Genomic DNA, 16,300 nt, shown 5'->3' on the forward strand with positions numbered 1-16,300 from the left:
ACTTCCATCTTCACAAAATATAAACAAAAATAGAGTAGGCACAGATTTTAGAGGTTGTAGGATTTCTCTTTTCTCTTTGGTAAAAGACTATGAGCTACTTGTCCCCTAGCTCTAGACTATAATGTTTGTTTTGGTTGTATTTACCCAGAATGCCCTGAGATGTATCCCACTTCCTGCTTTTGGAGCGGTCTCCTGTCCGCTTGCATTCAGAGTCCACCTCAACCGAACAGAGACTTAGGTTTTTAGACCGACCAGAGTTTGCTTTTTTTGGTCCACATCAAAGCTTGATTACGCATTCACACCTCCCAAAACAAACCAAACCTTCTGGTCAAACAAACTAGAGTTCAAATAAAGTTGGCTTTAATTGAATGTGTCGAAAGCATTCCTACATTTAAAACAGGCTGAATGCTCAATCACTTATTGTCTCAAATATATGGTTATGGTTTTGTAAAACAATTGTCTTTGTTTGGCATTGTTAGTATGGAGAGAGGATTCTGAAACAGCCTTCACTTTTATTTCAGTTTATCCTGAGAAAATATGTTACTTTGGCAACAATATCATCTTTACCTGAGAGATTGCAGTTTTGTTAACAGATTTTTTTTTCTACTTTTTTATTCCCATAAAAAGACAAAAACAAAATTTGTTTGGAGGATTAAAGGGTTACGCTAAAAATACAATGCAGTGCAACTGAAAAACAGCACCATCTTAAAAGTGGTGAGAGCAGCATTTAAATGACGCTCGAGGCCAATTTTAAAACTGAAAGTTTGCTAACTCTTTGTAAGACTGGCTACTAATGATGGTGTTTTTTAATTCAGCGTGCGATTCTCTTGAAATTGTCAGAAGTGGTCCCTAATTTTCCTTCTTTTGTTTCTTTATCCCCCCGCCCCTCCAGCAATTTGTATTAATTTATTAAATTGACTTTTTCTCTTTTATAATGTTAGATTTCTTTATTGAGGCAAGCTTAATTGCTTCTTTTGGGAAATAACAGCTGAACTCTAACCCCTGAAAATGTGATGTACTGAAAAGGATCCTGTTAGCTGCAAAGGGAACGTTCAGGAATGAGATGATAGAATGAAAAGAAAAATAGTGAATAGATATATATATATATATATATATATTTTTTTTTTTTTTTGTCTAATATAATTTGAGTCAGTACATTATAATAAATCATTTGGGAATTAAGCTTAAAATTTTGGATCCTCTCGAGAGGGAAGAGTATATCCAGTTAAGCACCTTTTCTTAATGTTGTACCCTAAGAGCTGCCCAGAGTGACCACAGACGTCTGTTCTCGGCTACTGGGAGCTGCTCACTTGTGGAAACCCACCGCCCTGGCAGCTTAATCAAAATAAGGTCGATTTGTAGAGTTCAGGGGTGCGGCGCTGCTGTGGCTCGCATCCCCCGCCGGTTCAATTTAAAATGAGTCGACAAACTGACCCACTTCTTGCCCAGGGAGCCGGCATTGAAACAGAGCTGATATCGTCCCTTCTTCGCTTGGACTCAACTGTGTTACTGTGAGCACGCCTGTGTCCTCAGCCTCATCCTCATAGAGAGAGCACCATTTATCACAACTCCCAGTCCCCATTGGCACTTCCACTCTGGCTGAAGGATGATGGTTACGCCCCGCAGCTCAGCTGAGCTCAGCCAGGACACACAATATACACAAATCAGCAACACATATGTTCAACACATATGGTTAGTGCAAAGTTCCTGCTCAGAAGTGGATAGTAGAAGCCGTTTGAACTCGCACTCGATGTCGTGGAAGGATAATCACAGAACAATTAAATATATTACAAAGTTAGAGAGGAATTGATCAGTACTACATTAGCTGCCTCTGGGAAGCCTCTGACATACACAGATGCTAATGTGACATTTAATCTGATTGGATGCAACTAGGCGTGGTTATCATCGTCAGTAATTCCCCCCTCCTTGCAAGGTTTCCGAGGTGATTCAAGTGTTCTGTGACTGACACAAACAGACCTTTTGTTGTTGTTCATCAGGAATAACATCTCCAACAGATATGCACCCACACACTTCTGTCATTTCCCCCTCTGCTATGTGGTTGCTGAATTTTTCAGAAAACTCTGCTGAATATTTTGACATCCGCAATGTTCCTGGGTTCTCATACAGGTGAAAAAAAAAAAGACAGAAATATTTGTAAACAAGCCTGTTCTCAATTTTACCTCCTGCGTACAATGTTGGGAAACCCGGGGCAGATAAGTCATTTATCCTGACATTTAACAAAATTTATAGGTTTGACCTGCTATATTTGAGGACAAACAAGACAGTGTAAGTGTGTGTTAGCTGAGATTTATGATCCTTGTCTACACGGCATGGCATGGAAAAAAAGAAAATAATAATACAAAAAAATTGTAGTCTTGCATAAAGGCTGCTCAACGAGCTTCTGGCTCCAACCAGGAATCATTTTATAAGTCTTGGCTAACGTACATTGTTGAACAAGGAGACCTAGGGATTTGATTTTTTTAAAACTCTATCATAAATGCTTTTTGAGCTGAAAACAGAGATACTCCAACTAATGAAAAATACCTTCAATGTTTTCCTAAGATATTTGATCACTTCCTGCATTTTTTTCAGGTAAAAACTACAACTACATAGTTACGGATCGCAATAAAAGGATTATAAGCACAGTTATAACAACGGTTAAATAACTTGCCTTCAGTTGTTATAAAACATAACTTGATAGAAATTTCACTTCGTAATTTAACAGCTCCTACTCTTTCCAAACACTCCACCTTCAGCACCTCGTCCATGATGTGTTTTATAAAGAACCAATATATCAACTCAGAGAAGCTCCAGCTCTAATACAGTTGAACACTGAAACAATAGACATGCGGTTAAAAGACTTGACATTTTAGTTTGTGGAAAACAAGCATTTGTTTCAAGGTGTTACTGCAACTAAGATCATATAAATCATACACATACCATTATAAGTGTGGCATATGATTATAGATTCACCTAGTAACTCTTTTCCCAGTAGGTCTGTGGTTATTTCAAGAAGATAAGGCCGGACATTTTGCTGTCTCGCCAACTTTTGCGTCCAGATATTTATATATAAATGTATAGTAAACCATAAAGGAGGACATTATCGCTTTAAAAACTTACTATGTTCTAAAATGAAAAAAAAAAAAGTATAAAGTATATAACTGACCTGAGGTTTGTTTTTTTTTGTTTTTTTGCACAACATGCATATTTTTATTTGTGAAAAAGAAATCCGCAAGTCATTTTCCTCCCACTTCACAATTATACACCACTTTGTGTATGTCTACCAAATAAAATTCCACAGAAATATAGAAACATTTGATGTTTTAACTTAATGAGTTTGAATACTGCATTTCTATTTTTACAAATGTGCAAAAAGTTGGCATTTCAGATAGATGCTGTATATCATGTGACTCCATAGCATGTAACATCCAGACTGTAATGACTAATAAGGTGTCTTACCCCGGGGCCTCGAGGGGATTCAGGAGGAGAGGTGGGAGTGACCTGTTTTCGACCTGAAAAACGAGCAAATTAATAAAAAAAAATTAGACAAATCAAACTTGCCAACTTAAATCCTAGAAAAGTGATGCTTTTCATATTGTTTTCCTGCAGATGTCTACATTTGCAAGTCATCTGACAACACACCAGTTTCTTCAGTTCAGAGTTTAACAAGTTTAAATAATGACGCTGCAATATCTTCTGCATGCTCTGAGTACATCAAAGGAGATTATTTTATTGTTTGGTTAAATATTTAATGGAATATGAGCTAGTGAGAGAGAATAGAGGGCAACTGTAAAACGTCATCTTATATAAACTGCTTCTCTACTGATGGGATTTAAAGCAATCTGGCATCCAGAGGTATATGAATACACCGTAACATTACGTACCAAATAACCCGAGCAAAGTAAATAACTCCACAGAACACTGGAATCCCTCACTATTTTCAAACATGACAAATCTATCCAATTTCACACAGATCAAGAGCCAGAGTTAGATTTAGACAGCTCGCTGAGTTTAAAGAGTAACAATGCTTCCTTGAGATTTTTTTTGGTAGGTAGCCATGGCAATGGTGAAATGAAAGGCGTTCCAGCATCTCTTTGTCCTCCTCTCCAACTCTGCCTCACTCTTTATGCTGGGCTTCACTGGCCTTTTGGAAATTGCTTCAGTTGCCTGCGGTGTCTTGCTGTAGCGCCCATCTGTTCAGACTGCATGCATACAGAGTGGACATGTTATGAGACTGGCTGGCTTTCTCTCACAAATTTGCAATGGCATCAGCCCCACCCCCAACCCCTCCGGCAACCATTTTCTTTTTAGGGGCTTGCTGTTTTCTCACTGTTATACTTTTGGAGCCCGTGGAGAATTTGATTCACCTCGTTAGCAGGACTGATGTGCAATTGGCCGTTTGTTTGGGATCAATGAGACAACTGAACAAACAGCTCTCCACCCAGAGTTGGACAGTTGTTTGCTTTACGAGAGGTGAGCTGCATAAGAGCAAAACACAAGGGGGAGATGCAAGGAACACATTTAAACACAAACCCCTTGAATCTATCCGCATTCTGTCATGTCATAATCACAAATTTCAATTTATTCATCTGGACATTAGGTGACAGACACAAAGTTGTCTGTTACAAATATCCTGTCCTACCGAAATTGGAAGGAAAGGATAAACTATTTTCAACTTTTATTTACTTTTTTTTTTCAAACAGAAATATTAACTTGTAAAGAACTTTTGTGGAAAGAGAATGGCATAACTGCAGAGACTAAGTATTCATTAAAAAACCTGCCAAAAGGCCGATAGGAATTTTGAAGGAGCTGCAGAGAGTTAGAGCTCAGGTGAAAAAATCTGACAGTGCGACTTATTCACTCCCCATATCTGGCACAAACACGACCCATGACCCTGAACACGCCTTTCACCTAATCTGACAGAACGGGCAAAGGCGGCAACATTTTGAGAATTGACAAAGAAAGCCAAGGTGAACCATAGAAACACTTTAAAGCTCCTTAATGAATCCCTCTGATCTGGAGGAGCTGCAGGGATCCACAGCTCAGGCAGGGGAAATTTGTTAATAGGACAAGTAAGACCTTCATGGAAAAACTATGTAAAGGAGGAAGATCATTCAGTACACTACCCTCCACAAAAAATGCACAGTGAAACATTGTGGAGGAGATTTTCTTCAGCAAGTGACAAGGGAATCAAAGTGTATAAGCTATATATTGGTTTTTACTAAGTGATACAATTCCTGAAATAAATGTGCTTTTCAATAATAATATTGAATGGATCTGTATATGTTAAAACATCAGAGACAAATTAATGTAACTGTCCATACAAGAAAACAGAATAAATTCAAATCCATAAGATCACAATTTCAGGACCAAAAAGGACGTAAACACATTATAAGTCCAAACTCAATGCAACACTACCGCCATTGTCACCGAGGAGATGTGGGAGATGTATTATTGCATGTAAGTAAAGATGATTGTGTAGCAAAGAAAAGAATGAATAAATCCACCAATTCACCAACATCAATCAGATGTTGAAATCAAAAGAAATATTTATAATATCACTCTTCTTTGAAAACAAGCCCAAGTCTTCAGTCCACTTTTGTAACTCTGTAAAAGCACTTGAACACTGATTAAGATGTCATCAATAGATGCGGCCAAAAGCCTTCTCTGCACTCTTGTGACGTAAGCCCTGATCAGCGCTATTCTTCTCTCCTGAGATAAGTAAACAGTCTCATTAGGAGGGAAATAATCAATTACCCAACCAGAGTTCACTCGAGTTCCTAATGCGTCACTGGGATTGAGTGGCTGCGTTGCCACACTTTTAAATCAATTCACCGTCAGAATCACAACAAATCAGCAGTATAGACTTCGATAAGACATTAGCACATCATTTTTTCGCGGATATGAGCAGCCACAGAATATTTAATCAGAACTCGGTTTTAGCAGGACTCTTCTCTAAAGCTCGGGGTTCAAAACTTCATTTAGAGAGAATATTGTGGAACCGGCGTGCTTTATTCGTCGGGGTAGAATGATGGCGCTCTGCAGGGCAGGAGAAATTCAGAAGCATCTTTTTTCTACCTTGCACTGACTGCGGTTCATTTAGATCTGAATTGTGTAAAAAATAAACAAACAAATGTGTCGCATTGTCAAAATAAAATAATGAAATTCATAAGAGGCGAGACTCCAGTGAATTCTTCAGCACATGGCTGCACTGTGTGTCAACAGCCTCGGACTGCAGCTGGTGACAGCAGCAGTTCTACACTCTGATGCCCTGCAAACTTGCTACGGTGGCTCATGAACCTCTCCTCCATCTGCTGCCGGCTCTGGTTGCACCGGCCATCCAGCTTGTAACAGAGGATTTACAAAGCAGAAAGCCTCCAGAAGACTTCCAGCTGGTCCAAGGAAGTGGAGTTGCAGGCCAACCAGAAGATGAGGGACTCAGTGGCAGATTAGTGGTTTTGAGGAATGTCCCCACAGTGGACTTGCTGCTTCCAAGAGGGTGAGAGAGGGACCCATTGAGGGAAGGACTCACTTGTAAACTAACTTTACAAACTAAATAGGGCTGGTGGTTGTGTATAAATACTAGTAAATGGCTCTATAATCAAGATAAAAGAAATATTAAGAAAATAAATGTGAATTACTGAGAATGAATTTGTGAATGGTTTAGAAAATCTCAAAGTTTGGGTAAGAATCTACATCCTACTGGGAATACTCACAGCCAGTAATAAAGAAATACTGAAGACAGCTTGAAATGTGATCCATCTAAGAATTTTGTCTTTCTTAAAAAAATGTAATGTCACCCTCAATTAATGAGCAATGACAGCAGGAAGACAAGGAAGAAATACTTTTGATGATTTTCTTATATTATAATTCTTGAAGAGAAATCAGCTAAACTTGGTAAAAGCGGTTCAAATCAGTAAATATACAAAAACCAGAGATCTGACATGGTGCCCAGAACTCTTATTGGTGCATTTTACCAAATGGTTAGAAGAAAAATAAAGTTCAAGTTTTAAGAGGGAGAAATATTTCACTTTCTTTAAAACAATGTTTTCTCACGTCATTTATCCTGTTACTTATAGAGCAATTAATGTGACCTTAAAAGGTCCTCATGATTTAAATGAAGATATTTACTTGGTGAGGGTGATGATCTCTGACGTTGCACATCTTCCTGCTTAGTCCTCAGAGATTCCCTGGGGCTGGATGGCTTCTTTTCCAAACTGGAAAAAAGCCAAAATCTTATCGCATCCTTTGCCTCCGAGCGTTCCTTAAGAGGAGAAAGTTTAAGCCATGTCAGTGCCCCAAAAAAAGAAACGTTAAGAGAACCCTTTAACTCCAGGGAAAAGGAACAGCAGAGACTCTGGAGAAACTTAGGGGCTGCAATCAGTGAAACAGCAAACAGACGAGGAAAGGAGACAGTGCAAAAAGTACTTTGAAAAAACAGTAATAACTGCAACTATGTGATGATTGACAGCATAGGTGTGGAAAATCTGAGGATCTTGATACTTTTTCTTTGTTTAACACTCGTTCTAAAAGGGAGTAACTTCCAGACAATTTTTAGTCAATGTGATTAAAATATTTGGAGCAAAGATTAAAGCTCCTTATTGATAATAAGGACAATTCACAACAAAAATAGTGTTGTTTTTTTCTTCTAAAGAAACAGCACCATCTTGCAGTCATGGAAGAAAAGTAATTAGTCTAAACACCTTTTTCTGTACATTTTCAGACATTCGTATAATTTATTCCTCTAACAAACACATTCCCTTTGAGCTTTTGTGTTACCTGGACTGTGTTTGGAGCTGAGACTGCAGCAGGGCTGTGAGTCTGAACAGACGCCTCGGTGCTGTAGACCATCACTCCGAGAGGATTCGGCTTTGCACCTCCTTGCAGAACAAGCTGTACTTCTTTGCCTTTCCAGTGAGCTAGCTCCTGGAAGGGGCACCAAATCCCCCAACGAAGGCACTGCAAGAAGGCAGCTCGGGATGTGGAGGTAGAAGACAGCTGCGAGAATAGAAAGAAACAAAAAAACCAAAAAAAAAAAAGAAATTCCCATTGTGATACTTTCCCAGTTCTGCTTAAACTTTTACCTGGAGTTATAGTATTTGTCTAACTATGTAGGATTAGGAATTCTTACAAAAAACACCACATCGTTAGGGAAGAGCTATAATTTGGATATTAGGATGGGCAAAAAGTTGTCTATCCTTTGTCTGCATTGTTTTCAGAAGAAATGGACTTTTTGAGTGTGCAGATAAACTGAAATGTACATATTTTGTCATTGTTACACAATAAAGGTGTTGAACAGAGCGGTACTGAAAATGACTGCTGGAAGTCATACACACTGACCTCTGTTTTCCAGTGATATATTTGGTCACTAATACAGAGTTTTGTTGTCCCTTATGCTCATAGCTGATCTTCATGACCTGGATTAGACATTGTTATGATGAAAAAGACAAAGTCTACATCTAAAAATGTACATAAATAGTAATCATTCCAATAGATCCCAATAACATCGGAATGCCATTTTGTCCCAAAGTCATGCAGCTCTGTTTTAACCACTAAATATACCACCTTAAATATAACGTCTTGGAATAAAGAGAGTTATCATGTGTTATTTTACACATGGTTTCAGCTGCTTCACTGTGTATAAACCTGGTTTGGAATCAGGGCTGTTCTGTTTCAGACATATAAAGAAGGAAGGAAAAGTCTTGTGCTTTAAATCATCCGCAGCAGAAACATGAGATTTTGCCAAATTGATTAAAAAACTGAGCCGTAAACTATTACAATCAATCAAATGTGGGACAGTACATATTACCCATACGGTACAACCTGCAAGTCCTTCTTAATTTAGAAGAAAGCGCAGCATATTATGGTTCGCTGAGGGAGTACAATTCCCCTAATCACAACTTGAATGCCTTATACAAAAATCCGATGCAGCGGATCATTACTCATATAAATGATATATTTAATCTAAATGTCATACAGAACCTTTAACCAGGTATAATATGAAAAACAAGAACTGCAGGTAATAATTTAGAATCAATTTGAACAATTTCTACCGAGTGACCATGGAAAAAAACTGCAACATTAAATGATTTATCCACTTCTAAAGCTTAGATCTTTGGAGTGAAAAACATACGTTGTAAAACAACAAGAGATTGCACTACTTCAAAATTAAGAGCAAAATTAAAATTTAAAACTGTTTAACAATTAAGCATATGCTGGCATAGAGATAACATTGTGAAGAAGCTAAAAGAGAGTAACTGATCATTTTTTAATGGGATACTGTTGTAAAACTACATATAGGGTTAGAGTAAAGCAGCAGAGTGCAGGCTGTGAAGTTTAGTTCATCTATTAAAATCTAAATAATCATGAAAATACAAATTCCACTTGTTAATTCTACATTTTGAATAAAATTCAAAACACGGTACTTTAACTCAAGGTTAAGATAAAGTAACTCAATCTCAGTATAATGTTGGTTTATACTGAGATTGAAAACCAGAGTCAGAAAAATGTCTTCCAATGGTTGATTTCCAGTGAGCTTCGTGTGCAGAAGCCCAAATGAAAGCAACAATATTGCCTCCACCGATTGATTTAATCCATTTCCACACAGCTCTATATCCCCGTATTGAGCCAGAGAGTCACATCTGATGTATTGTGTTTCACTGGCAGTGCACGGCAGGAGAGCTGGGGCTGCGTATCACACCACAAGGAAAACTGCATGAAGGACTAAATTGTGAAAAGATCATGGTTGTTTGAGAAGAGGCTTGCTGGTGACTGAAGGCTCACATCAGCTGTTTGCTAACACAAGGCCAGAATCATTCCTGTCCCATTGTTTTCAGTGCTAAACAACATTTCTGACTCGCTGGCTTAGATCAGAATTAAATTAGCACGTAACCAGGCCAGGAACGCGTCGTTCATTTTTCTGGAGTTAAGCCAGTCACTCAGGTCTGGTTGGAACTGGTGAAATCAAGCCAAAAATGTAGTTAATCAAAGTTGATTCAATACTTAAGGGGGAAATTTACTATTTCAGATATTACCATGTTGATAACCTTTGCCATTCATAGATAAAATAATTTGAATAATCATTTGGTCTATTTTGTTTTAAGGTTGGTTATCTCAATGTAGTATTAAAAGTCCTCTGAAGTTTGTTTGTTTTTTCCAGAAACTTTTGTTGCCTTTCAAAAATCATCCTTTCAGCTCGACAACAATACTTATAATTAATTTAGCCACAAGAGGCCTTTATGAGCTAAACAAAAGCGACAATCATTTTGTTCGTTGTTGCAAAGACTAACAAGTGCAATCTCTGCTGAGGGCAGATTCAAAATGTCAATTTATTTTGCATTATGCAAAGTAATCTTGCTGACCAATTAACAAAGCCCAAAGTCGAGTGCTCGGATAGGTTAATGGAGCTGACATTTTGAACAGTGCAAGAAATACTGCACTCCAGCAGGGACGGAGCGCTCAAAATCTAAAGGTTAAATAGATCTGAATATTCGCTTTTTATTATTATGTAAACAAACACCTTATATAAACCCTGTAACACTTCATATGTCTGTTGTTGTCCGTCCCTTAGTTCTGTTTGAACACACCGATCTCAGACTACAACAGCTGCATTGTGTATTTGATTTGTGGCTCTGAAACAAGTGGCTTTACTAGTCATGTACATGTAGTCAATAGCTCTGCTTGACCCAAATACAAAAAGGGCCTACTTGTTTCATGATGTGCATTTACCGCTTTAAAGTTTTAAGAGGTCCCTAAAGCTGATCAACACCCCATCTCCTCGGACATGTAGCCGCCTTAAAACTATGATTTTATCCCCAAGTAGCACAGATATTAACAGCATTTTCTCAAAACTGGAACTGCAGAAATATATGGCAGCCATTAAACAGATAAATGTGTGATCCCTCCTAAGACATTGCTGTTTTCCTACCTTATGAGGTCAAATTAATAAAATGTTTTATGTGAAACATTAAATTAAACTATACCAGCTCCAAAGTTGTGATAAAATGAGCCAAAAGTCTTTTTATGGCCCAGAAAGTAGCCGGTAAAAATTGCGAGGAAATTTAATTGAATGTTTTCCTTCTTCACTCAAACCCTGCCTGCCTGCCGGTCTTCACCACACACACACACACAGACACACACACACTTCATCTCTAAAATGTATGCATTCCAATAGAACACAACTGAAAAAGTGAAATGAGTGTTCAGCATATGACATAAAGCTAATTTCTCATATTATTCATTGTATTTATTGCAGGAGTGATTCGGTAGCAGAGACGCCCGGCTGAGCCGCGAGAGAAAAGAAGAGACAAAAGACCAATCAAGGGGCCTTTTCTGCTGGGACGCTTGCAGCCTTTTATCTGCCCCACACTCAGTTCTTATCACAGACTTTCAGTCTTCCCCATCATGAGAAACTATGAATGACTTTTTCTTCAAAAGTTCTCACAGTAAATGAGGACAACCACCAACTAAAACAAAATATTTATTCACAAATGTTTCAGTCAAAAGATAAACTAAAGATATCAGAATGTGTGTGTATTACTCACTTTGTAAAGCTAATTTTTCCGACAAAAACCATGCTGTGCGGATCCAATGACCCATATGAAAAATCTTAGGACAACCTCTCTTGCCACAGTGGATTTTTATTTATTTTTTATTAGTTTCTTAAGGCTCGAACATTGTATTAGGATAAACTGGAAGAATTATGTAACAGCTCCTTGTGAAAGTAAAAACTGCATTAATCCCTGTCATGATCTCAGTGTGGTGGTGTTTTAAAGTGCTTTGAGAGAGCAGGATCTACAGAGGAACAGCATGGAGGGTTGACAGCCTGGGCTGGCAAAAAACATGAAAGAGGGAATGTCAGAGACTCAAAGTTTTATAAAAACAAAGATTATAATAACCCCATTTAGAAGTGCGTGTGAAAAACTTCCTATTATTCATCTTTTAATCTGTACATCTCAGAGGCACTAACAATAAAACTATGTCACGAAACTTCTTGAATAAAGTACAGCAATGTCATATGTACATGCAGGTACAAGGCTTTTAATAGCTTTGTGGTGAAATAAGAGCACAGCAGGAGGTAAGTTAGCCAATGTATGCATAGGTTGAAGATTTTTATTGTAGACATAAATGTAAAAAAAATAAATAAATAAAAAGGCCAGAAAAAAAATCGACTTCTTCTGAGCACCACAGTAGCACACTGAGTCTTAATCAATTGCATGCTGACTGGTGACAGCACAGAGACGTTAAATCAATGACTATATTTTAGAAAAAGTATGACTTTTTGCACTTCGAGTGTTATGGACACATAGAAAAAAATAGGATTAATCAGAGCTTTTTGTCTTTTGAATAAAAAGTTTGTTGTAAGGCTGGCCATTATGTCCAAACAGGCAGAATGATCAATGGGTTATTTCCCCAAAGTGTGATTACGCTGCTGATTTGAGTGTTAAAGGCTATATTCAAAACAAGTCATTAAGTTTCAGTTAGAAAGAAAGCCGGCACATGTTTTCAGAGTGCGCTTGGAAGTGAAGAATTAAAAACTTAGGCCTAAGGCGCAAACAAGAAGGGAGGACATTTTTTCATAAGGTTTGACTGAAAACAATAACAGGCAATGTCACTTCACACATAATTGCTCCATGTAGCAAAACATTTTCTAAGGGGAGAATCCATCAAAATGGATTAGAAGAGTGATGCTGCATTGTTTCCAGACAAATAATGAAATTGTCTGTTTCAAATATTTAACGGGGAAGAAACAAAGACTCCACTACTATGACCTGAAGCAGGAAGTGTAATCATCTAACTCCTACAGGGCATTAAGAAGATGTGGGAGAGGGGAAAATTATCTAACTGTGTGCGGAGGACAAGTTCTGCACATCAAAGACGATGGAAAATGTTTCCTAGCCGACAAGAAGAGCTGGAAGCAGGGGCACTACACCAGCCTGATTCACCACCACCTGATTCACCATCAGCAATCATAGAAACAGCCACACATCCTGACATGTGACGGCTTGCCTGACTTCCTTGAATATGCCCGGATTTAGGGGGGTAAGAAAGAGAAAGCTTGCAATAAGCCGAGATAAAGAGCTTTGCAAAGGCATATCTTTGGAGAAACTCAAAGAAATTGGAAAGATATTCAGTGACTTGGGGCTTTCTAGAGTGCAGCAAGAATTATTCCTAAATTAGGAGGATGTGGGCATTGGTGGAAGACAAAGTCTGACAGTTATTACCATTATTGCAGTCTGTTGGGCTGCTCAAGTCATTATTTCAGCCAAGACCCTGTGACAAGAACCGGCCCGTAGCCTCCTCTACCTACACTTCAGAAGGAGAAACCTCACAGGACTGAGAGAACATGCATCAAGATCGCTAATTTAAAAGGTCTTCACTGCCGATATTTTAATATAACCACCTTTATATATATACACACATACTCCATATGAATTCAAAATCCTGTGTACTCTATCAAAGGAAACGGAAGTATTTATGTCATCCTCAGAACTGCTGATTCTGAAAATTAAAGATTTTGATTAAAGTCTGGTTCACTTCTCAGACAGGTTTACTGAGATCACTTCTGTAAGTGGTTGCTCATATTGTAACAAATAGTGCACGATAGTACATTTAACTGTATGAGATTGCACTATACTGTTTAAGTTTTAATTAATCCATATGTCTGTCAAAGCTGTCAATCTTTCTCTGTTTCAAACTGTATATACAATGCAATTTAAAAAAAACTCCAGCAAACTACTAAAGAGATCCTGTCTTTGGTCTGCATAACTTTTTGATTCTTTATTTAGTCATTTCAGATGTTTCATTTGTCTACAGCAAAAGAATCCCTTGAAAGGTGATTTATTTGTAATTGCTTTTGGTCTTTGTGCAGCTTTGCACATTTGTATTTCAATTTTTTAAATCCGCCTTTACTTTGTTTAATTTAATTTCCCTTTTTGGTTAATAAAGTATTTTTGAATTTGAATTCAGTCATATGCTTGATACTTTTTATTTTTATCTGTCCAAATAAAAAAATTAATTTTCAGACTGTGCTTTTAAAGCCGACTATGCTCACATCCTGGAAAAATGTCAAACCCAGCATTGTCTCTGCATAATTCGCACCCAGGTCCAAAACTGGAAATATGATCTGTGATGGCATGGGCATCTATGTTGCCCAGGGGCAATAGGGCAAAAGCATTTATTATTGACTTGACAGGAGGCAGAGGGAGCTGGGTAGATTTTAAGTTTGGAGCGACATTCTGTCGGTTCACATTTATCAAATGCAGCGGACCTGATTTGGCAGCACTTAGTTTCACTTAACAGTACAGATGAACAATGATTCTCAACATACTGCGGGGAGATTTTGAAGAAAATAAATCTACAATTGCTGAGATAATCATTTGCTCCTTACCCAACTAAGATGCACTCTTCCCGCTGAAAGCAACTAAAGAAGATTCCTCAAACAAAGAGCAACTAACCAGAGGCCCCATTAGTAAAGACCTTTCAAACATCACAATGTTTGTTGCAGGCTTCAGGCACTAAGTGCCTGTCATTTTCTTAATTTGTCAAATTAGCCGAGACTCTAATAAAATAGAGTATTTTCACTTAAGAACCCCAATTTGAAAAACCTCAAATAATATTTTACAAGGAGACTATTCATTATAATTAAACTAAACATGTTTTAAACAGATCAAAAAGCTGCTTCCAACACTGAGTTGCTGAGTTACTCTAATGTGCCTCACCTGCCCTTGGTATAATATTGGGGAAGATATACCACCCAGTGCCTGGATTGACATAAAGTTTAATGCGACGCTTTATGGATCCTCAGGTGTTTTTCCCCATACATCACCACTGGCAGTTTGACATTTCAGTATTGAGTAAAATGCCATGCAATCTCAAATAGATGTCTGTTCTATAGGGGATAAACTTTAGGAAACTCAGAAATTCTACTATGTTTTGCAATCACATAATTAACACATAAACCACAATCATCAGTCACATGAAAAAGAACAACAAAATTAGTGTTTGTTTCAGCTTCCAATAGGACAAGGACCAGAAACTGTTTCAGCCAGGGCTGCAATATAATGGTGTGCATTAAATCCCACTTTGGCGTTTTTTTGTTTTGTAAAACTAGTTGGATAACAATGCATAGTTAAACATCTAAAGACAAATTTAACTCATTTCAACATACTGTATATATCGTAAATATTAGTGCATTAGGAAACACACTTTTCCACTGAAAATAATGTAAATGAAAATAATATGCTTTAAACCTATTAGCTACATCTTCACTGTTAGCCTTTACTGTATTTTCTACAGCTAAATACCGCAAAATGTCCAGTAAAACTAACATAAAACATCTTTACAATTAGTTACTGTAATTTGCATTGCATTATGGGTAAAGGACATAGTATTACAGTAACTTACTGTATGTTTTGAAGTTGCAGTAATTTACTGTTTACACATTGCAGTAGTGGTTTCTATTTGATTTCCAACGGTCATCATAGATGTTTCATCGTGGTTCCCTGTTTCTGTATTTTTACTCCTTTAGTGGTTAACATATTTTTAAGGCAGAAAGAGAGCGTGTACTTTTGCTTTTTTCACATCCTAGCTAACATTAATATGCAGTTTATCTAGCTACGTCATCAAGGGTGGCTTCGCTTCCAACGTTTTTCTGATGACATTTGTTTTAAACTCCGAAGATTTTTCCGTCCAAGTGCAAGTGCAGCTCTGTCGCTGTGCTGTGGGCTCACACTGCTTCAGCTCTTCGCAATACAGGTAAAACAATACTTCTTAGAAAACTGTTTGAAGCCAAAACCTAATCTGGAAATGTATATTTTAGATGGAGCTAACGTAACTTATAGCATCATGCTGTAATGCTATAACTTAGCATGAGGTGAAAGATAGAAAAATATGATGGTGTTATTTTTTGAGCTGGTTCGGAATTAACGTTAGCTAAGGTGCTAATTTTACCGAAGGTTTTAGCTTGACTTTTGCCGCTAAATCTTCCTCGAGCGACTAGCTTTGGGTTGAGATAAGCTCAGTGCTGAGTGTCTGTTAGCATTGTTGTTACATCCTTTGTCGAACAATATAATGTTAACTGATAAAGTTGAAGACATAATGGGTCATATTATGTCTTCAATCTGGAGTATCAGGAGTCGGCATCCACCACGTTGGAGATGATACAACGGTAAGTACTCTACACCAAGCCATTTATGAATTAAATTTAATGACAGTTTGACTGATGATGAAGAACCATAGCTGATTGCTGTATTGTATGTCTTCATTTAAAAAAATACAATTAATATATTTTATTTCTGTT

The 16,300-nt window shown here is 37.6% G+C and overlaps 1 protein-coding gene across 2 annotated transcripts in view; it reads right to left on the reverse strand.

Annotated features, from left to right (window-relative positions):
- Positions 1 to 16,300, reverse strand: part of nphp4 (nephronophthisis 4) — a 168,038-nt gene that overhangs the window by 81,064 nt on the left and 70,674 nt on the right. For both annotated transcript variants that reach the window (XM_044117171.1, XM_044117160.1), the window contains exons 9-11: positions 7,780 to 7,998; positions 7,132 to 7,264; positions 3,460 to 3,512 (exon numbers count right to left, since the gene is read on the reverse strand). In XM_044117171.1, coding sequence (XP_043973106.1) covers positions 3,460 to 3,512; positions 7,132 to 7,264; positions 7,780 to 7,998 — 405 coding nt within the window. The remainder of the gene's footprint in view (positions 1 to 3,459; positions 3,513 to 7,131; positions 7,265 to 7,779; positions 7,999 to 16,300) is intronic.

This window comes from Gambusia affinis, linkage group LG01 (genome assembly GCF_019740435.1).
Source record: "Gambusia affinis linkage group LG01, SWU_Gaff_1.0, whole genome shotgun sequence".
Lineage (NCBI taxonomy): Eukaryota > Metazoa > Chordata > Actinopteri > Cyprinodontiformes > Poeciliidae > Gambusia > Gambusia affinis.